This window comes from Balaenoptera borealis (assembly GCF_965194805.1).
Source record: "Balaenoptera borealis genome assembly, chromosome: 2".
Classification (NCBI taxonomy): Eukaryota; Metazoa; Chordata; class Mammalia; order Artiodactyla; family Balaenopteridae; genus Balaenoptera; species Balaenoptera borealis.
In genome coordinates, this window is record NC_138867.1 from 159,871,468 (window position 1) to 159,895,273 (window position 23,806).

Below are 23,806 nucleotides of genomic sequence, written 5' to 3' on the forward strand. Positions count from 1 at the left end.
AAAACTGCTCAGGGATTAGTTTATGTACTAGAACAGGGACTAGATCTTGAAATTACCAAATTATGTAAACAGATGAACTCTTTAAAGCTGCCAAGGAATTAGTTTATGTACTGGAACAGTGACTAGATCTTAAAACTACTAAATTATGTAAACATCTAAAACTCACCAACTTTGACATCTCAGTGATTTTCAAATAATCTAAAAAAATAAAACCAAAAATTAATGCTCCTTCCTCTATCCATCCCTGCTTTCCTTATGGGAAGTAATTTAGACTTTGAGGGAGAAAACCTATCAAATGAACTTAGAAAGGGGGCCATCAACATTATTCTCCAGGATGCTAATAGGAAGTGACCCACCCAGTGGATCCATAACTTTGCAGACATGGAATTGATGCCCTGGGTTCTTCTCCGCTGGCTCTTGATCTGATAAGTCATTAGGATTATAGTCTTTCTGCAAGGGCATATGTTGACCCAGGCAACCTTTGGATTTGCCTGGTTGTTAATTTCTTAAGGTATTGGCATGCCAACTTTGGGAGCAATGGAGAATCAAAAACCATGTTTAATAAACCCAACTTCCCCTCCCATGGAATTTAAGCAAAATCCGGTTTTTAAAGCAAGACCAGACTTCTGGGTAGATACAAGGCTTGGAAATTGTCATCTCATCATGTTAGTTTGTCTGGCATAAAAGTGAACTTTTGCAAGAGAGGAATACTTTTGCAAGTGTGGGTCATTCCATCAATAATATATGATTGTCGTGAATTTGCAGGTGACTGTGAGAGCAGGTGGGAGGCCACCTTCAGTGGCAGTGTCCCCACCATTGAAGCTTTCCCATCCCCTTCTCTCTGCCTCTCAAACATCACCCAGCACCCGGTTAGCAGAGGTATGTCAGCAGCCCGGCTCTGGAGTGGAGCGGGGCCTTATTCCCCAGAGCCTTACTCCAGGCTGTGGATATTGAGCACACATGGCTGCTTACATGTGAGCTGATCATGGCGTGGGATTCCACAAATTCTGTAGGAAAGTCTGCATTCGAACCTACATTCATGCTAAAGAGTTAGGTCACCGGGGAAGACATGTGAAATGAACTTGGTCCTTTACTCTCCCAACTGTCATGACTTTGAACTCCTGGGGTCTCAGTGTTGTTGGAAAAGTTGCCACGGTTACTCTAATATCTTGGTGACAAACACTGGGCAGGAGACATAGCTGGGCATATTGCATCATCTTCTTGCTGGGACAGACAGAAATTGCTGTAGATACACCTGGCATTTTCTTCCATGAAGCAGCCAGCAAATGATACAAGCAGTTACCCACTGTTGCCACACTGCCCTAGGCTTTTCACAACAATACACGAATAAATATTGTGCTTTCCTCCCTTGTGTTTGTTTGTGGTTTTCAGCTTTGCTTGGTACCATACCCTTCAATAATCATATAGAGGTGTGCCACCTCGATTCCCCTCTGCCCTCCCCACTCCACCACTGAAGGGCCTCATGTAGACCCGGAAGGGGCCGCTGGCATCAGAAGCCATGGGGCAGGGTTGGGGAAGGCGGTCAGAGTAGCTCATGGGTCAGTCCGAGCGCCTCACTAGCTACAGAGGGTCTGGCTGCAGCTGAACTCGTTCAGACCTCTGTGGAGGATGGTGCTTTGAAAAAGCAATGGCTAAATGTTGAGCTCCTCAGACATACACCCCACTCCCACATTCAGGGTTGCTGTTACACCGAAATATCGCATTTTGCCCATGTAGCGAGGACTGTAGGACTTCACTGATACCTATGGCCATTACAAAAGCATAGGCAGAGCCAGCTTATCTTCCTATCCATATGTTTCCATCTGCAAAGGACTTGCACATGCTATTTGGAAGGGCAGGCTTTTCTGAGCCCTCTTACAAAGGCTTAGAGGTCATTTCCTCAGCCGTTCATCATGCCCATGTGGGTGGCATCTGCCTGGGTCGGTTAGCCCTCTGATTGTTCCCGCAGCTCCAGCGGCCAGATGTGCCTCTCTGCAAGGATGTATTTATCTGGGCTTTTACCTTGACTATGACCAGACTCCTCTGCAAACATGAAATGAATTGAATGTTCTTGGCTTTTTTAAACGGTGAGCTTGGGGAGCATTCAACATGACTCATCCTTCCCCCTACGCTTTATCTTTTCCCAAATGGAGCGCTGGCAAAAAGCATCAGCTGTGGGCAGGTGACTCACAGAGATCTTTGCAGTAAACCAAAAAGTTCACTGCTTAAAATCTGGTGCTTTTCCCAACAGTGTTCTTGAAGAATAGCTCCTGTGGTCTCTTTACTTTGCTGGCACTTTCATTGGGAATAAAGTTGATATGATTTGGGTCAGATAAGAGCTCCTCATTCCTTAAGTTCTAGTTCGTTTATATTTTCTTTAATAAAAGTGGACGGCCCTGTCTACTCAGTAGATTTTCAGGATTGTCTGCTAATGGAGTGTGAACGTAGCATTTATTTGTTCATTCATTTATTTTATTCAGCAGCCCTTTGTTGAATGCCTGTTGCATGCCAAGCAATGTGCTAGGTCCTAGCATCAGAGAAATAGGGCTTGGGCCCTGCTCTCAGGGACCATATAGCATGGTGGTGGGGAGAGGCACAGGGCAAATGGTTCCAATACATGGCGAGTACAGCGTGGGGCACAGAGGGAGCATAGAAGAGGTTTCACCCCCAACTGCCATAGGTGGGCAGAGACTTGAAGACAACTGGCCAGGGGCACCTGCTTTGCAGAAGCTCAGAGAAGACACAGAGCGTGGCTTGTTGGGAGACTTGTAGATGGTCAGGTTGCCTGGGATGTGGGCTGTGTGTAGGGAACTGACTGTACCATATATAAAAATCAACTCCCAATAGTTCATGGAATCTAAATGTAAAAATCTACAATTGTCAAACTTCTAGAAGAAAATATAGCAGAACATCTTTGAGATCTAGAGTTGGGCAAAGATTTCTTAGACATAACACCAAAAGCACAGTCCATAAAAGAAAAAATTGACAAATTGGGCTTCAACAAAGTGTTAAAGTTCTGTTTTTTGAAAACTGTAAAGAGATTGAAAAGACAAGAAACAGACTGGGAGAAAATTTATGCAAAGTATGTGTCTGATAAAGGACTTGTATCCAGAATATATAAAGAATCCTCAATACTTGTTAAAGAAAACAACCCAGTTTTTTTTTTAAAAAAAAGGGCAAAAGGTTTGAACAGACATTTCACCAAGTATATATAGATATAAAATAATATCACATGTAAAGATGCTCAGTATCTTTAGTCATTGGGGAAATTCAAGTTAAAAACCACATTAGCTACCATTAAACGCCTATTGGAATGGCTAAAATCAAAAAGACTGACCATAACAAGTGTTGGCAAGGATGTGGAGGACCTGAAACTCTCATTCCCTGCTGGTGGGAATGTAAAATGATACAACCACTTTGGAGAATAGTTTGGCAGTTTCTTAAAAAGTTAAACATATGCTTACCATGTGACCCAGCCATTTCACTCCTAGGTATTTACCTAGAAGAAATGAAAACATATATCCATAAAAGACAAATGTTCAAAGCAGCTTTATTTGCAATAGCCCAAAACTGGAAACAATCCAAATGTTCATCAACAGGAGAATGAATGGATTATCAAAGCAATACATTCCATGCAATGGAATACCTAACCCAGCAATAAAAAGTCCTGAACTATGGATACACACAACAGCATGAATGAATCTCAAAACAATTACACAAAAAAGTAGATACTGTATATAAAATCCTAGAAATTATAACCTAGTATATAATGACAGAAAGTAGATCAGAGGTTGCCAGGGAATGGGTACAGGGTTTAGGGAAGATGGTGGAATTGCCAAGGGCACAAGGAACAAGGAAAACATTAAGGATGATGGCTATGTTAATTATTTTGATTGTGGTGATGGCTTCACAGCTGAATACTTACGTCAAAACTTTTACATACACAGTAAGTATGTGCAATTTATTGTATTTCATAAAGCTATTGGAGAAAAGATCATTGGGAGGAGAAAGAATTTACTCATATTAACTTTTTGAGCTTTTACTTCATTGAATATATATCTTTTAAACTTGTGATTACTGTCTTTAATTCATTTAAACTTTTCATTTAAAATATCCTCTGTTTGCACAATTCTGTGCTAAATAAGGTATGTCCCTCCCTCACGGAGTTCTGTGATTATCTAGGGGAAAACCAGTCATCCTCAGCTCGCTTATTTAATCTCAGACTAAGTTCTGTTTAAGAAGTAGGGATGAACGAGGCAGGATGGGATGCTAGGAAGGAGTCGGGAGGAGGGATGACATCCAGGTTGGGTTTCACGGGAGAGATCACAATTCTCCAGGATCCTTGTCGTTACCGAGAGCCTTTCCAACAAAACCCTCTGCACAAGCCACCATCAGCCTTTGGTTTGTACACATCCATCGTCGAGATTACACGCAACTGTTCAAGAGTCCACTTGACCTGAGGATGGGCTCTCATGGGTTCATCTTCCCGCAAGATCTCATTCACGGCTTAGCTTGCCTTCCCATCACCAAGTCTGTGTACCCGCGCAGATGACACACATCTGGGAAGTGCTAGGAAGAGGATTTACCATCTCCTTATGAAAATCCTTCATCATCAGACAGAGCCAGTTGCCCCAGATACAATATTTCCTTTTCCTGCTTTCCTTTGAGGGGTGGGGCCCCTCTGTGCGAGCTGCATGGTCTGTCTCTGCTTGATGACATCTCTCCCTTCCTCTCCAGTCCACGTCTCTCTCCCTTCACGTTCACCCATGTGATGTACCTTTTTGCCAGAGGAGTCTTCTCGGGGACCAGGGTATGCCTATCATGCAAGCCTCCTTGCAGTCATATGATCTTTTAACAGCTTGTGTTGACACTTAACTAAGTTGGCTGATTTCATTACAACCAGTTCACAACTTGGTTGCAGCTCTTTCAGTGGCCTTATTTATATAATCTATATATTTCGTTGCTCTTTATATTGCATATTATGCTTTTTTAAAACTCCCTTTTGAAAACTAAAAATCTAATAGCACTTATTCTCTAAAAGACCAACCAACTCATTCATTTCCATTAACAAAAAATTGACAGGCAAAAATTTGTTATGCCAGCAATAGTTTTAGCCATACCGACAGCAACTAAAACCAAGAAAGGAAAGGTGCAGAGGAGGAGGGGGGATACTTGTTGGGTTTCTGCTACGTTCCGGGCACGGTACTAGGTGCTTTATTAATGTTATCTGGCATATCTTCTCCCACACGCTTTTAGGAAACTGTTGTGATCCTCATTCTACAGAGAAGGAACCAAAAGTTGGAGACTGTGCCCTTTTCCCACAGTGGGGATGAACTGGTAGGGCAGGGATTTTTTTTTTTTTTTTTTTTTTTTTTTAATTTTTGGCTGTGTTGGGTCTTCGCTTCTGTGCGAGGGCTTTCTCCAGTTGCGGCAAGCGGGGGCCACTCTTCATCGCGGTGCGCGGGCCTCTCACTATCGCGGCCTCTCTTGTTGCGGAGCACAGGCTCCAGACGCGCAGGCTCAGTAGTTGTGGCTCACGGACTTAGTTGCTCCGTGGCATGTGGGATCTTCCCAGACCAGGGCTCAAACCGGTGTCCCCTGCATTAGCAGGCAGATTCTCAACCACTGCGCCACCAGGGAAGCCCTAGGGCAGAGATTTGATTGCAGCTTTGTTTGTCTTCCAGCCTTGGAACCACGCTATACAGATCCCCAGCCAGGAGAGAAATTATAGCTAAGTGATAACGATTTCTCCAGCTCCCATATAGCCAGGCATCTCTCAGATTATATGTGCAAGGGAGAAAAATGAGAAGCCGCTTAATCTTTGCATGTGCGTTCATGGACAGATCGAAGAGGGAAGTCAGGACTAACTGTAATGCTGTTACAGTGTTAGCCCTGCATTTCACTAATCGCATTCCAGCTGGATCTTGTAATGTGGCGAGGTTCCTGTCCCAGTTAACCAGCAGAAGAAATTGTTTCTAAGAGCCTGTGTAAAAAGTACTCAAAATAATTTATTTCTCAACACAGAGGTTCCCATGGATGAGCGCACCTATTCAAGTTGGATTAGTTGGCTTCTGGTGAGTAGAATCACTTTGATGTCATTAATTTCTTTTTTTAAGATAAATAGACAGCATATGAAATGTGAGGGATAATATGGGACACACGTTTTGAAAATGAGACCATCCCAGAACATCTGGAACTATGGTCCCAGTCATTAGCTAGACATAAACTGTCTTTAGAGAAACCTACAACATTTGGGGCTATTTGTGTGATTCTTTTTTAAACTCCTTTTATCTCTTTGATTTAAAAAAAAATTATTTTGGCAGCCCTTGGTAGTAAAATTATACAAACAGGACATATTTTTGTGAGGCAGCATAATACTCGAAAGAAAGAAAGGGGATTGTTATCAAAGTAAAATAATAGAAAAAGAATCTGAAAAGTCGACCATTTCAAAAATGCTCTGATTTTTTTCTTTTTTTTTAAGTTTGGTATTTGCTACACCTCTGTGCTGTGCTCTGTTTCCTCAGAAAAGGTATGTATTTGTTATTCTTCAGAGTGATCATGCGTTTTAATCCTAAAAACCAGGTGAAGAGACAGGTCCATTTCACTAGTAGGAAAGTTGAGTCTCAAAAAGATAATGAAGCCAAGTCTCTAAAAGGAAGAGATAAGAGGCAGAAATCAAATGCATGTCTGTTTAATATCAAAATTCTCTTTTCCCAGCTCTTTTCTACCTGCTACTGTTACATTTGAAAATTCTTTATTCTTGTGTAAGACTCAGGTTAACTCTGGTGCCAATTTGCTCTTATAAAAATTTAAGTATGGCTCGATGTCCAATCCATTGGCAAATGCATCTATAATGCAGATATATATTCGAATTTAAGTTCCACCCCTAGGGACAGCAGTTATATGCACTTAGCTTTGGTGGTTGGTATATTTGCTTCCCTTCTTCCTACTTAGGGTTTTTTTTTTCTTTTTTTGCCTTAAAATCTTGATTGTGCACGTGTCTTTCATCACAAGCTGCCCTTGAATCCTGCCTTTGATGTAAGAACTGTGTTGACAGGCATTAAATCAGCATCACATAAATCTAAGGCTTCAGCTTTTTTCTATTGTAACATCAAGGCACAGAGGAGCAGCATTTTGTTGTTTTGCTGTGGTTTGTGTTACCAGGCTCCTGCCCTTGTAATATCCTTCATGGGCCAGCAGGCCCCAAACATACGGCCTTTAATGCCCTAGGCTTTCACAGTAGGTTTGAGATGAGGTATTCTGTTCTAGAACTAACTTCTTCAGGTCCCTCTACCTGATAGAAAAATCCATCTTTTATCTGGTCTTTCACTTCTGCCTTTGACCCCCACTGTTCTTAGTTGGGGATTTAAATTTCGAGGAGAGGAAACCTTTATCACCTTGATGCCTATAGCTAAGCCCTCCTTGAAGAGGGCGGGACCTTCAGAACCTCTGCTGAAGCCCAATACAGATGAATTTCCTAAAGAGGAGCACTCATACCTATTTAATTGTACAAACCCCAGAATCTCAGGGCTTAAGGTAAGAAATGTTTATTTCCTTAGTATATTGCATTGGAATATGTGTTCAGCCCTTGACCTTGCACTCGGTGACTTAGGAACATGGCATTTGGGTTGAGAAAGATCTGACTTCAAATCTCAGTTACACCTCCAGTTTCCTTATCTGTAAAATTAGGATAATACCTGACTTGCCGGGTTTTTATAAGGGTTAAAATGCATAATGTCTGACCCAAAAACTGAGTGCTAACTCATACCCATTATCATTATCATCAGCAACATCATTTTAAAATTACTCAAGTTCCCACTATATGGAAAAAAATAGCCATTGTGGTTTTTTTTTCTAGTTTTTTCCTATATTCATAATTTTTCTCTTTTTTGCATATGTTTATAAATCTATATCCTACCTTTTTTACCTCGTAGTTTACCACATCTCAACTATATTGAAGAACAGATCTTTTTAAAAGACTGATTATATAGTCTTACCAAACCCAGGTTCGGCTGCTCGCCGCTCAGAAGCCAATAATTCAAGAGGCAGGTGTCAGTAGAAAGGAAAGGTGCTTTAATCATAAAAGCTGGCAATCTGGGGAGATGGTGGACTCGTGTCCAGAGACCAATTCTGATGATTCTTCTCAGCCATGACAGTTTTTAAAGGGAAAAATGGAGGGGAAAGAATCTCAGTGAATCATCGAGGCAGGAGGTTGGATTCTGCATCATTCTCCGTTTTGTGCAGACTGGCTGACTCTCTTAAGATGTTATCTTGCCCATATGATCTGCCTGCGGGATTGCTTAGGGGGATTCGTTGGGGGTAGAGAGCTAGTCATTTTCTTAACTGCTTACTTCTTCGGTCTTCTTTTTATCTAGGAAAAGAATCAACAGGTTAGACACCGCATGGTGTGCATTCAGGACAGCACAAGTCAGGAGTTAGGTTAATTGCCTAGTGATCTCATCCCTGTAATTAGGTTCTTTTAAGATTAGAGGGGAACAGAAATGGGCAAACAGGAAAGGGGCAAACGAGTTGCTTTCAATAACAAAACGTCCACAGTTTTTCTGGACAGTTTTTCTTCATCCTTAATACATATGCACATATAAAACATTCAAGTACATTTTTAAATGCATAAAGCAAACACGAACAGTGGTCCTCTCAGTAGTGTGACAACAAGAGATGTTTCTTCTCGTACATTTTAGTATTTTCTGAGAGTTTTAGAATAAGTATGTTTTACCATACAATGGACAAAAGCACATTAACGCAAGTGAATTTTTAGTGCTAAAAAACTCCACTGAGTGCATATATCTTTTTTTCATTAACGGTGAACATTTATGTTGTTTTCCTTGGGAAGTGGCATGACCACAGGTTGTTTTCCAATACCATCAGGGTCTATGAGTGTCATCACCATACCTCCTTGCTGGCAAAAGTGGTTTTTAAGGCTTGTAATAAGATGAGAGGTAAAAAGGGTTGGGTTCTGATGGCGCCTTTCTTTGATATTTAGTGACAGTTTTCTGAGAGGAACAGGATACTTGTTTTCTGGGCACGTGAAGCCTTTTTCAAACAGGACTCTGTCGCCCTAGTCACGGGGGTGGGTGGGGCCACTCTGTCTCCTCTCTCCAGGTTCTAATTCCCACCTCCGCCCGTGGAATGACCCTGTCTGTCGTCTCTCCCTTCTCCCAGTTCCATGTCTGTGACAAGCTTGGAGGCCGAGCTGCAAGCCAGGATCCGAGAGACCCATCCTGAATTACGGCGGGTGTACTTTAACAAGGGATTATAAAGTAGGGAAAGAAACATCTTCAGAGGATCCTACCAACCGCAAGTGTGGTGTAGCCAAGTTGGTAAGGAATATCCTGGTCCTGGTCAACTGGTGACAGAAACCTTTTAACGATCCACATTAGCCTTTTAGAGTCAAGCTGCTACTTATAGCACAGCACCTGGGGTGGCCTCCCCTTACATTTGAATCATGGTATAATTTACAGAAACACCCTTCCTGTAGCTTTTATAGCCACTGTTTTTTCAAAGACAATATCCCAGCCCTCACCCAGAGTTTTCAAAAGCACCGTTAGGCATACAGTAGATGTTCAGTATATTGACTGTCAGTCAGTGAAAAGGAAATCTGTTTAAAATACTGAATTTTTATCCTACTCTTGTTTCAAATCAAGGAGAGCTCTCAATAGTGAGTTGAGAAAACACAAAAGCCCTGAAGCTAAACTGTAAAAGAAAATGACTCATAAATATTAAGGACAGTTTACTTTCCTGCCCAGTTTGGGCTGGAGGCAACCCGAAGTAGAAGATGAGTTCTTTGCATTTGTAAGATAAAAGCTCCTTCATACACCTCCCGGAAAAGTCAGAGTGATAGACAATGGTGAAAGGTCCCTGCTGTCAACAGCTGTATGCTTTCATATTGCTGATGGATTTCTTCGGTTGAGTTTGAAATTTATTCTATTTTACATTCTTATGAAGATATTAATCTTACCTTGCATTTGTTGACTTTATATTCAATCATTTAAATCAACTAATCAAATAACGGAAATGCACAAATGTCAAATTTTGGAAGTATATTCGAAACCAACGCTGTATGACTGGGTTGAATCTGGCGTGTTTGATTTTTTTTTTTTTATAAGCGAGAGAACAGTTCCATCTGCCTGCATGTCTTTTCTTGTCATCCTCGTAGATCTCTTTGGCTTTCAGGAAGATACGGAAATAATGTGTATGTGAATCAATGACTCAATGAGTTTTACTTGAATGTTGTATATTACATTCCACCCTGTTTGAAAATAATGAACCCGTGGACCACTGTTTACATCATCTGTAGTAGCTTCACATATAATATATTTAATGTAACAGATTATGTTTCAATTCTGTAGAGGTTCAAAGGCATATGTGAGGTGGTCATTTCACTGAGTGTAGACCACTTGATTCAATTTGTAATTCAGAGACTTATAAGTGGGAAAAAAATGTAGAAACTAGTTTGGGCAAATTTTTCCTGACAATGTGACCAGACTGAATTTCCTCATAAAGAAAAAATGGTGTGCCTCGTGTCTGTGTTTCTCTTTTCTCTAAAATGATGAATGGACCTGAAGCTCTTGGGCCACTCTGAGCCTTCCTTTATACTGCCAAAATATTCTCATTTAGAGTTTCTGTCTTAAACCATTTGAAGCAAAAGAGCTTCCCCATGACATTCTGGCCTTGGATGTCTTTTGTTGCCATAGATGCTTCTCTTTAAAAATGGGTAAAAGCGGGAAATTCAAGGCAGAGCTCCACGAGGTGCTTAAAGGGCACTTTTAACAAGAAACTAAAGCACTTGAGGCCTACCCCACTCGCCCCAGCTAATCTCAGAATTCTTACCTCCAGTCAAGTGGCAGCTCCATGTCAAAATCTTAACCTTCGTTGAAAAATTAATGAATGCCTGGTTGGAAGATTGACAAACTAACCGAAATTTTAATACACACCAGGATGAGATGACCAAAGGATCATTATAAAAGGGATAATGAGCCTGGAGATGTGTCTTTTTAAACATTATCTGTTGAAGCTTCTGACTCTTGATGCTTTTATAGAGAACTATGAACTGTATAGTTGAATCATGGTTTATAAAAAGGAACAAAATGAACAAAGATTGGCAATCTTCGCTGATCTCTTAGGAATACCTCTTCTGGAGAAAATTCACATGAAGTGCAATATGCTTGTAAAGGTAAATAGTTATTAATATTTCTAGTAAAATGATATAAAGAATTATGACTGTAAGTATTAACTGACTGGCAGCTTTTTTTCAGTATTAGCACAGTGTCTGGCCAGTGTTGGAGTCAATGTATTATTTCAGTTCAACTGGATGAAATGTTAAATAAACTCAGAATGAAAAAAAATTCTCTCTTTTATTTGTATGTAAAGGATGATGCAGTTTTTATATTATAGTCAATGGTACCTTTCATTCTAACTTAATATCTGGGTACCATCAGTAACTCCTGATGAAGAGATATTTTTGTATTATGCCTTTAGCAGGAAATATATTTCTAGTTTTGGCTACCAGTTTTCCACCTTCTTGAACACCATAGAGGCTCCCACCCACCCCCGGCAGCCCCACACAGCGTAATTCCAGGTAACGTTCATTATGACACAGGGGGAATGAGATTCTGCCTTAGACCCTGATGACTGACACCCTTACACATGGTGGTGAGGTCAATTTGTTTTTGTATTGTTTGTCAGGTTCTAATGTGGAACTAACGTTTACCATAGTTCACAGAGAAAATCTAAATTTAACCCAGGATTGGGGAGTGCCTTATTAACAGACGTAAAAAAGAACTGAGCATTTTACCCACCTTGGTCACGTCTCTGCTCTGTTTTGCTACAGGACCTCTGTTCATCACTTAAATTATTGAAATATATTCAAGAGCTTGGGTCTAGGAGTCAGACAGAGCCGGTACAATCTTGGTTGTACCCACTTTTAAAATAAACATATCTGGGCTGCTGACATTCTCTGTGACCTTCAGTTTTATTAGTTTGGATTGTTGGGAGAGAATAATTGAATCTACCTCATAGAGTTGTTGTGAACAAGATAATTCCAGCACAGCGGTTTACGTAGTGCCTGGCACAGAGTAAACATTCAGTGGATGATTGCTGATTGTATATTTGTCTACAGATGCTGGATGTGCATTCAAAATGCCAGTATATCAATATACTGGTAAGATTTCAGAATCTTGGCGGCTTCCCCACAGATAACCCACAACCTCACTAAAAGTAGCAGATTAAAGTGGCCACGGCGAGACACTTGAATCCATCCTTTTAAAACGTCCAACAATTAAGGTTTTGCCTAAATGAGACAGAGGTAGGAAAGTCTCTGCTCACAGATGAGAAAGCTGGGGCTTCAGTAGTACAAGTTCAAGGCTGCTCCTGGTCGCTTGAAAACTATAGTGGCAGCCAAGGTCTGACACGTGAATCTACAGCCCTGTCCAAAAGTGTAAACAACTGGAACACTCCAGTAAAATTAGTTTTCAAACTGGTATATTCTTGAGTATTCAGAATTTCACTGAAAGCCAAAGAAAAATAAGGTTACATTTGTTAGTGATGTTATAAAGTATCACTTAAATTCTAGATGTTCAAAGTATGGTCCATAACCCAGCAACATCCAAATTGGTTAGAAACGCAAGTTCTTGGGCCCCAGCCCAGACCTGCTGAGCCAACATCTGCCAGATGACAGGAGCCCTGAGATCCCTGTACGCATCACAGCTGGAGAAGTTCTGGCTGTGCCACGTCTCCAATGTTCCCAGGGACCCGAGCTTCACTGGGTCAATTTCAGATCAACTTCTAATACTCGGTGAATTTGCGTATTTACCCCTCACCAGATTCCAAGGAAGCTTCCAGCTTCAGTGTTGACGTTCTTAGGGACATAGGATCAACAAGCTTACGAGGGCAGGGATTTCTGTTTTGTCCACGGCCGTAGCTCCATCACCTAGAACAACTGGCACCAGCCAAGGGTCCCCCTGGTCATCGGGTTCATCCTGGGCTCTTTCTGGAAATCTGAAGAAGGGTCTTCACATTTCCAATATCCAGTTGTGGAAAGGAATTCACTTGGTGTCACGGAGAGGTCGTCACCAAGATGTGGAAAGAACAGGGAATCTGAGGGTTTCTGGGACCAGAGCTGGCAATGAATGTTATCCTTGGGAACCGAGAGGCAAAATGACTGGGGGCGTCCAAGTTGTAAGCATTGTTCTGGAGCCAGCCCAACTGTCACGGAGGACACCACCGCCCCTGTAGCTTTTGGAGCCGAAGGAGCACTTGGGACAAGACACACAGGGGCTTGTTTAACCCTCAAGGAGACCACGATATGCCCAGTTTTAAAGAGAAGGAATTTGAGGCTGAGAGATGTGGGCTGATTTGTCTAATGTCATGCGGTGGCCCAACCGCTATCTCAGTCCAGGCCTGTCAAACTCCAGTGTCTTCCACTGTACTTCACAGCTTCTCCATCAATAGGAATAATTAGAACTAGCTTCAGTACAGCATTTTACAATCTTCAACATGTTTTTATTTCTGCATACATTACTCCTTGTAATACCCCCAGCAGTTCCTCTGAGATCACCTCCATTAAAAAAGTGGGGAAACAGTCTTGAAGAAGTGAAATCACTTACCACCAACCTAACTTGGTGGATTCACAGGATTATAAAAGATGTATTCACGTTCCCACACACCCCCCCCCCCACAGACAAAAGGTTTATGGAACATACAGAATTCCAATAAGGACCCAACCAAGGTCAAAGGCAGATCAGCAAGGTCATTTCCAGATAGGATCCCCTATTAGAGTAATAGGAACAATGGTTTTCAAAGTGTGGTACCTGGTCCAGCAGCATCAGCTTCACTGGGAACTAGAAATGCATGTTCTCAGGCCCTTTGGTACTGAATCAAAAACTCTAAGGTGGGACCCGGCCAACTTCTAACAAGCCCTCTGAGTGATTCTGACACAGTCCATTCAAACTTGAGAACCACTGGGTGGATGTTAGGATGAATGCTAGAGTCGCGTTCAGCTCCGTTCTGTGAACTGAGGCAGGCTAATCGCTCTAAACCTCAGTTTCCTCATCTGTAAAATGAAGTTAATACCACTTCCGTCACTGGGTTATTGGGAGGATTCAATGAGAATTAATAAATGGACAGCACTGAGCCTGGCACAGGGCACACTCAACGCATTGTAGCTAAATTTATGTGATCCCCGGGGCCGGAAGTTTGACAACACTGTTCGTGATCCTACAGGGAAACAGGCACTCTCGTGACTGCTGGTAGACATGACATCCACATTGCTGCAGTTTTCCTGCAAGACAGTTTGGGTGTAGCTATCGAAACTTATTAAAGCACGTACCCTCCTTAAAGCAATTTCACGTCTAAGAATTAATCCCACAGATGGATACACTCTGGTTCACAGGAGACCTGGCTACTCCTGGGAGGGAACCATATGAATGGAATGGTCAGGGGAGGTGAAGGAAGGGGGAGGTTGGAGAATATTTCCAGAAGATGGTGAGAAACTGCCAGGTAGGAAAAAAAAAAAGTGTACGCTATTGTGGGTAATCCCAAGTATAAGAATAAATTTTCCCTTGGGGAAAAGAATTTTTTAATTTCTGAATTGGATTTTTGCAAGATAGAAGGATAAATAACAGGTGATTGTCACAAATATGAGCTAATTTGGGAAGAAAGGCTATCTCTGGATGGTGGGATTTTTAAGTGATTTAAAAATTTTCTCCTTTATGCTTTTCTAGTTTTACAGATTTTCTTCTGTTTCTGAACTCAGGATATATTAAATGCTACTTAAAAAAAAACAAAACCCTGTAGGTTACAGTCCCAATTTTATAATAATTGATGCACTGATATGTATAAAAAGACATATTAGAGGAATATATGCCACAATGGTTAACAGTTGGTATCTCTGGATTTACAGGTAATCTTTATTTTCTTTACGGTTTTCTGTTTCTCAGATTTTCTGGAATGCACCTGTATTGGTTCTAAAATCAGAAACACGTCAAGTTCAGGCCGTTGAGTGACCCCAGCTCTGGCTTGGAAGCGGGTGCCTCTCAGCTCCCAAGCCCTGGGATTACCGAGCCAATCATTGACCCTCCCCTTGATTCCATCTCTCTCCTGGAAATGATGGAAACGGTATCTACCTTATAGACGGGCCTGAACCTGTGGTTTTGGAGCTCCAGGCCGGAGAGATCCGCAGCTCCGAGAGACGCCGCCAGGGGGCAGCATTGCCTCCAAGATCGCGCGGCTGGAGCCCACCGATCCCCAGAGCTGCCGGCAGGTGGCGCAAGGCAACAGACTGCCGCCCTCGAACGTGCATCTCTGGATTTCCAAGGCCAGATCCGGAAGATGGTGCAAGAAGCCAGGAGAAGGACATGATCTCTCTAGCTTCAGGAAGCTGTAAAGATGCCGACAAGCAGGAATGGGGCTTATTGTGCAGGGCACCTGATTCCCGGTAGGAGGGGGGCAGTGCGGAACACAGAACAATTGTAGACCAGACCCAGTCCCTGCCCTCAGGGCCATCAGTGCTGCGACACAGGCCAATCACACTTGAAGCCGGCTCAGGGAAAGGGAGCTGGGAATCAGTGAGGGCTTTAAAGAGTGGCATCTCAACTGATACCGGGAAGAAGAGTAGAAATTTCTCACTGGGAGGAGAAAAGGGGCAGGAAGAAAACTAGGGCTTCTCCGTACTGGAAAGGGCTTCCCTTTCCATGGAAAGATCTGGAAACCAGGGAGAGTGTGGCTGAATGGTGTGTGCAAAGGAGGGAAATTTGGGGAAGATGCCACCAGGATCTCAGGGTCGTGAGGGCCCTTCAGTGCCCAGGGAAGGAGTGCGGGCTTCATCCTGAAAGCAGGGACTCCTTCTGGAGGCTTTTGTCCCGGGGAGGAAAAGCAGTCAAATCCTAACTCTGTCACTTACTGTTTTTGTCACATGGGACCAGCCAGTTCCCCTCTCCGATCCTCAGTGTACTCATCTGTAAAATGGAGACAATAAAACCTACATTACAGTCTTGCTGTGAAGCTTAAAATGGGTAAATGGAGAACCTGAGTCATGACTTTCCTTCCCTTGTCCTTTTATTTCTCTGCAATAAACCAAATGGAAAAGACAGACAAGCAGGCCATTTCCAGGATGTCACAGCGTCGGTTTGGCAAGTGTGATGTTTCCAGGGGCCAGGAAATCGATTCATCATGTGTGATTGCAATCAAGAACAAGTTCTTTCCTCTTATTCTCATTTATGGTGAAAATGTATTTTAATAATGTGCACTCTCCAAGATGGTAGCAGGAGAGAACAATTTTTAATAACGAAAAGCTAAAAATAGAGACGAAGATGACGATGCTATTGAAATTCCAATGGATGCCACCTCCTGATACAAACCCTGAATAATAATTTTGGTCCATAACTAGGAGGGGGGTTGCCGGGAACCCTGTTCCCCAGGGGAGCGGCCTCAGGTGCAGCCGGGTGGCTTACCCGCTGGATGGCTGAAATAGGAAAGAAGCAGAAAGTGTTCTTCCCACGGCCTTCTCGCTGGGCGGGGTGAGTCACATCGGCAAATCTAGTGAGGATGACCCGATGAGGAGGAAGAGGATGCTGTCACCGACAGAGAAACTGGGACTGGATTCCACTTGTGCAGCGCACCTCCAGCTTCCCAGGGCTCCTTTGCAAGGCAAAATCTGGACAATGGCGAAACAAAAGAAAACAAAGCAAAGGACTCCCAAGTAGAGGCTGACAATAAAAAATGGAGAGAGGAAGAGGAGAAGGCTGGACAGAAAAGCCACTTGGACCAGGTGTAGACAGCAGCTCTCAAGTCTGGGAATTGAGAGAGGGGAAGACAGGGTTTGGGGGGAGGGGACACAAAGAGGCAGCAATGGGGAGCCCCCATCCTTGATGCTGGGCATGAAGAGGGCACCCCCGTTTGGGTGTAGGGCAGGGTTTCTCCCCCTTGGCTTCACTCCAGAATCACCTGAAGAGCCTTTCACAAGTCTCATTGCTCAGGTCCCATCCAAACCAATCACATCCCAATATTCGGAGGTGGCCTGGGAACCGGCATTTTAGGCTCCCCAGGGCTCAGGTTCTAAGAGCAGCCAGGGTTGAGAACTGTTGTTCTCGAGATCGAGGAGGACATTAAGGTGATTCCACGGCTCTGGAGGTGCTGGGGACCGGGGGGAGTGGTTAGTGCACTCCCGCGGTGGGAACGGAACGTCCCGCAGTGAACTAGGAGTGTGGACGCAAGGAGTGCGGACCTGTGTTATCATTTATTTACACTCGACCACCGTCGAGCCTGCATTACAGACAGTGACGGCGAACAGGCACTGAGCAATTATTTTACCCTGTCGCCGCCTCATTTACTGTCACAACACCCTGTCAAGTAACTGCGACTCTAGTTGTTCCCACTTCACAGATGAAACTGCAGCATTTCAGGAACTTGCCAGAGATAGCCAGCTCACGCGTGGCAGAGGTAGGCAGAACGCCCTCTGCCTACGTGTGCTGCCCAGACCCTCCCCTCAGCGTGCCATCCATCGCAGGGGGGTGGGGGTGGGGGGGTCGAGCCAGCCTCTGACCCCAGGGTAAGCACAACCAAGGCTCCATTCCCACAGGCCTGGGAGAAGGAATCTGGAACATCGCCAAAGGCAAACAATGGATGTGCCCAGGACCGCAGTGGCTTGTTAGCTCTGGACAATGTGGCTCTGGAAGGAGTCCAGTGGGAGTGGAATTTGCAATGTGAAAGATGAAGCTTCTGGAGCCCTGCAGCGTGTCTCTTCTGGGCGCGTGGCTGCTTCTTGCATCCTTTCCCATCCAGGGTCCTCCTCCTCCTCCTTCTTCAGCCTTCTTTTCTTTTCTTTTCTTTTTAACATCTTTATTGGAGTATAATTGCTTTACGATGGTGTGTTAGTTTCTGCTTTATAACAAAGTGAATCAGCTATACATATACATCTATCCCCATATCTCCTCCCTCTTGCATCTCCCTCCCACCCTCCCTATCCCACCCCTCTAGGTGGTCACAAAGCACAGAGCTGATCTCCCTGTGCTATGCGGCTGCTTTCCACTAGCTATCTATTTTACGTTTGGTAGTGTCTGCCTCAACCTCTCTGACCTGAGAAGCACTTTATTTTCACCATCAAAATAATACACGCTCATAAGAATAAACTAAGATGACGCAGAAGTGTATAGAGATCGCTTCCTTCTTCTCCTTTCCTAATCTCAACCCCAAGGCTACCTTCTCCAGGGGTAACGGCTGTGGACTTTGATCTCCGTTCATCTGGCCACTGAATATGTTATGCGCTCACCTGTAGGTGTATTTGGTTTGACTTTACACAAATGAAATATACATATTCTACTACACCTCATTTTTCCCCATAAAATTTTTTATTTTTTAGGTAATATTTATAGATCTTCCTCATTCTTGTTAAGAGCTTCATAGAATTCTGAAACGTTAATTCCTATAATGTATTAATCATTCCTCTGTTGACGGGCATTTCTGTTATTTCCACAATTTTGCTACTACAAAAAAAATTCTGTTGTGAATATCCTTGTGCAAAGCTTTATATTCTTATGCTGTTGTTTCTTTAATAGGGGTTCCTAGAAGGGAAATTAGTTAGGTCCTAGGATGTGAGCATTTAAAATTTTGTTGATGATGATGAAAGCTAACCGAATTTAGCCTTTACTTTGATGTGCCAGGCCTGATAAGTGCAATTTAGTCACTATCCCATTTGAGCCTCTCATCAACTCTATAAGATAAACTCTCTTATTAGTCTCACTTTTCACACAATAAATTGAGGCCTAGAGAGGTTGAAACCCTTGCCCCGAATCACCCAAGGAGTAAATGGACTGTCCTCCAAAAAGGTATTTCACTCTAGCAACAGGGCCCACACCCTCCCCAAGATAGGATATAGTTGTCTTTGTAAGAACTAAACATCTAAAGGTCACTTTTTAAAAATTTACTTATCCCTTGGAGTAAACCTTTTGAACCTCCACTGTTACCATTCTCTTTTGGACCATTGTCTCCCCTACTTGGACCAGAGCCTCCACTGGCTCCTGCTGCCAGGCTTCCCTCTTTTAGCCCATCCTCCACATTTACCTGAGCAGGCACACCCTCCCCTGAAGCCATTTGACAAAGTCCTGGCTCCTCGGTCTGACATGTGAGACCTTCCACGACTTCCTCCCTGCCAGACTATCCAAGTGAATATCCTCTCTCTGGCCCTCCTGTCCTTTTCCCGTTGGCTTTTGCAAACCAAGTCCATGTACTTTCACATCTCCAGGCCTGTACACATGCCATTTCCTCTTCCTGGAAAGCTTTCCTATCTTTGATATGCCTGGTGAACTCCTACTCATCCTTCAAAGCCCAGTTAAAATGGCCCCTCTTGAGACCAGGGTAAAACCAAGAAGAACACCAAAATATTAATACTAAAGTGAGACTGATATTTATTTCTGTTTTATACTTTTTTGTGCTTTCTAAATGTTTCAACGTGAGTAACTATTTCATAATTAGAAAGAAATAAAATAACTTTAATCTTTGAGCATTTTTCAGTTGAAATGTCTTAGCCTGTGCTTTCTAAAGTAGTGCTTTAGGGGCCTGACCTAGATAATTCTAAATTACTCTCTGAGAGGAAACTTGGCCTTGCCTCTTTGTTCATATTCAGGTCCAAGTAGGTGTCTTTTTCCTCTGAGAGAATTTCCAGGCGCCTGGCACATAGGTGACACTCAATAAGTGGCTGCTAAATACATTAATTAATTAACTAACAAAAAAGTCAAGCCCATGCACACACCTTGGCTGACTTCTAAAGCATAAGCTTCTCATTCATTCAAAAGAAGATTCCTTCCTGGGCTCCTCTCCCCCAGACACAAGGACAGACATGCCCTCAAGGAAGTCCCTACATGTGATTGCTTCTGGGTTCCTCTGGGTCTTCGGCAGCTAAGAGAGCAGATGTTACATATTTGGCTCAGTGTTGGACCGCTGTCTCATTCTCCAAAGCTGGGAGGCACAGTTTAAGAGCAGAGGGATTGAGACTTCCCTGGTGGTGCAGTGGTTAAGAATCCACCTGCCAATGCAGGGGACACGGGTTCGAGCCCCGGTCTGGGAAGATCCCACATGCCGCGGAGCAACTAAGCTTGAGCGCCACTACTGAGCCTGCACTCTAGAGCCCGTGAGCCACAACTACTGAGCCCACATGCCACAACTACTGAAGCCCGCACACCTAGAGCCCGTGATCCACAACAAGAGAAGCCACCACAATGAGAAGCCCACACACTGCAACGAAGGGTAGCCCACGCTCCCGCAACTAGGGAAAGCCTGCGCGCAGCAATGAAGACCCAACTCAGCCAAAAAAAAATAAAGTAAAAAATAATAAAATAAATAAATTTATTAAAAAAAAAAAAAAAGAGCAGAGGGATGGAGGAGAGGGTCAGGGGTACTCAGGTCTGGCTATTTCTGTCCAATGCAGATTCTTCTAAAAACAACCTTTGCTCTAGAACTTGATGCTGCCTTGGCTGAACGTCAGAGCTGCACCACCGTCTGAAACTTCCCCTGACTCTTCCCCCTTTTATCTTTCATGGGCATTATGCCCATTAACCTCTTTGCTCTGCTAATTTTTACCGAGCCTTTAGCACACATCAGGCACTGATGTTCTCCGTGCACTGCCATTGAGTCCCCACAGGAATCCTCGGCTGTAGGAAACGATATCATCCCCCTTTTATAGATGAGGAAACCGAGGAGTGGAAAGATTATGTGGCTCCCCCCCGGGGGCCAAAGCCAATGGGAGGAGGAGCCAGGCTTGGACTCGGAGGCGGTGTCTGCATCCCTCCCAAAGGGAGAATGCCGAGCAGCTTTCCAGCATTCTCGTTGCTCCGTCCTCTCACCTGGATGTTTTCCAGACTCTCATTAACTCCAGATTTTTAAAAATACACTTTCCTTCTTGGAATTTGTCCAATTAGGAAATGACGTTTCCTGGTAATCTGGTCATAGATTCCTTAGCAAGAGCTGAAATGAAAGGCTTCTCCTTGGTAAAGGTGCATCAGAAGTCCCACCTTGGAGACGTGAGTCAGAATGTGGGAAGGAGAGCACTCGGTGTGCACAGAGTGGAGGAGGATCTGCCTCGGTCTCCCCGTGGTTGGCAACCCTCGAAGGCCAGAGACCCAAGTTCGGGAGATGCTGTAGGTTAGAGGAAGAGCAGGGTTGGCTGACCCCTTGCATCAGAAATGCACCTCCAACCTACACTGTTGGTGGGAATGTAAACTGGTGCAGCCAATGTGGAAAACAGCATGGAGTGTTCTCAAAAAACTAAAAATAGAACTACCGTATGACCCAGCAGTTCCACTCCTGGGCATAGATCCGGAAAAAACAAAAACTCTAATTCAAAAAGATACATGCACCACAGTGTTCATTGCAGCATTATTTACGATCGCCAAGATATGGAAGCAACCTAAGTGTCCATCAACAGCTGAATGGATAAGGAAGATGGGGTGTATATCTACAGTAGAATACTACTCAGCCATAAAAAAGAATGAAATTTTGCCATTTGCAGCAACATGGATGGACTTGGAGGGTATTATGCAAGTGACATAAATCAGGCAGAGAAAGACAAATACTGTAAGATCTCACTTATATGTGGGATCTAAAAAATACAACAAACTAGTGAATACAACAGAAAAGAAGCAGACTCACAAAAAAGGAAGGAAGGAGGGAAGGAAGGAAAGAAGGAAGGGAGGGAGGGAGGGAGGGAGGGAGGGAGGGAGGGAGGAGGGAAGAAAGGAAAGAAATGTGGTTCCCAGTGTGGTAGCTGCCCCACCACAGATGTGATGCATTAGCTGCCCCTCTTGTTCCAGGAGGCCCACCTCCTTCCCAGAAGTCAAGCAGACAGAGAATGGCTGAGAGAACTTAATTCCTTTGTGCCTCTAGTAATATCATCAAAACACACTGATGGCCTCTTCCCAGGGCTCGTCTGAGCTCTTCTATGGCTCAGAGCCCCACTTTCATCAATATCTCATGACCCATAGATCTCTAGAGCCTGGATATTCTCCCCCCATCCCCTTGGAGGTGGTCTCTAAAGTCCCCGCTGAAGAAGGCTCTTCACGTTAAATCAGTGAAATGACATAGAACAGAATCAACCAGTGCAACCTTGGCTTCTGGCCCAGGATCTCTGTCCTGGAAAATTACTAAGTCACGGTGTGAACTTGGGTAAATCACTTCCCTCTTGAGCTTTGGTTTTCTCATTTGTAAAATAGGGCTAATAATAGGACCTGCCTCATGGGGCTTTTAGGAGGATCACGTGCAGTGATGCTTAGGGAGGGCTAAGCACAGTACCCGCACACAGCCAGCACTTAAGTGTTAGGTACTATCTTGATCTGCTAGGGCTGCTGTAACAAAAATACTATAGACTGGATGGCTTATAAACAATGGAAATTTAGTCCTCACGGTTCTGGGGGCTGGGGAGTGGAAATCAGCTGGGGACTGGCTTCCTCACTGAGGGCCATCTCCTCACTGTAACCTCTCGGGGTGGAAGGGACGAGCTGGCTGTCCAGTGTCTCTTTGATAAGAGAACTTATCCCCATCAGGAGGGTTCCACCCTCAAGGCCTAATCTCCTCCCAAAGGTCCCACCTCCTAATACCATCACCTTGGGGGTTAATTTCAAATATGAATTTGGGGGCTTGGGGACACAAACATTCAGACTACAGCAGTTACCATCTCATCTGGGGTTCCTCAAAGAGTAGAATTTGGGCTCGTGTTTTTTCTATGAGGTGACGGCAGGAAGCACGGGGGGAACAGAGAGGAGTGACAGGAGCAAAGCCAGTACTGGGTGTTGTTTTGAGCGGGTTCCTGCTGTGGGCACCTGGGGCCCAGGCCCTCGTGGGAACCTCTGAGAAAGAGCTTGGAATCATGTCAGTATCATCCCCCCGGAGGATGGGAAGGAGGCTGGGACGTTTACCCGGACTCTCACCCCCATGACGTAGGGGTCTGCCCTGGGAGGCAGTGACCAGCCCCACTGTGCATCTGGGCACAGCTGCACGAGGAGAGAAGCCCTTGGCAGAGAAGAGAGATGCAGAAGCTCGGGGAGGGAGGTGCTCAGCTTTCGGGTCAACCCTGGAGGGCCAGGGGCATGTACAACGGGGCTTCAATCACTTCTGTTACCGTTACCATTATTATTACTAGTAGCAACAAGTATGCATAGTAGGGTATTTTTTCTTTCACTACCCACTTAATATAACAGACTGCTATGACCAACTCAATCTGATTTTCCTTGTCCTCTGTGATGCTTGGATTTCAATAAATACTCGAACAGCCTCCATGGTCCATGCAAAGGAAAGAAGGGGAACGACCAGTTATGGAGGGCTTCCGTGTGCCAGGGACCATGCTAAGCACCCAATCCTCGCACAACTTGTGCACTTGGGGATTCATAGCCCCATTTTGCAGGAAACAAAAATGAGGCCTAGAGAGGTTATGTATCTTGTCCCAGATCACACAGCTTGTAAGAGATTCAAATATTCAAAATAAGACTGGCATTGCAAACGTAGAGAATGGACTTGAGGACACAGGAGGGGGATGGGTAAGCTGGGACAAAGTGAGAGAGTGGCATGGACATATATACACTACCAAATGTAAAATAGATAGCTAGTGGGAAGCAGCCGCATAGCACAGGGAGATCAGCTTGGTGCTTGGTGACCACCCAGAGGGGTGGGATATGCAAGGTGGGAGGGAGACGCAACAGGGAGGGGATATGGGGATATATGTATGCATATAGCTGATTCACTTTGTTATACAGCAGAAACAAACACAACATTGTAAAGCAATTATACTCCAATAAAGACGTTAAAA

The 23,806-nt window shown here is 44.0% G+C and overlaps 1 protein-coding gene and 1 long non-coding RNA gene across 6 annotated transcripts in view; both read left to right on the forward strand.

The window, feature by feature from the left end:
* Positions 1-10,541, forward strand: part of SFXN1 (sideroflexin 1) — a 46,542-nt gene extending 36,001 nt beyond the window's left edge. For 2 of the 5 annotated variants that reach the window (XM_082380932.1, XM_082380930.1), the window contains exons 9-12: positions 4,738-4,810; positions 6,025-6,074; positions 6,482-6,529; positions 9,181-10,541. In XM_082380932.1, coding sequence (XP_082237058.1) covers positions 4,738-4,810; positions 6,025-6,074; positions 6,482-6,529; positions 9,181-9,243 — 234 coding nt within the window. In that variant the 3' untranslated portion in view covers positions 9,244-10,541. The other 3 variants (XM_082380933.1, XM_082380931.1, XM_082380934.1) reach the window with 2 other exon arrangements.
* The window catches only part of LOC309623785, a 519,468-nt gene that overhangs the window by 148,520 nt on the left and 347,142 nt on the right, over positions 1-23,806 (forward strand). The gene's annotated exons all lie outside the window — the stretch shown is intronic.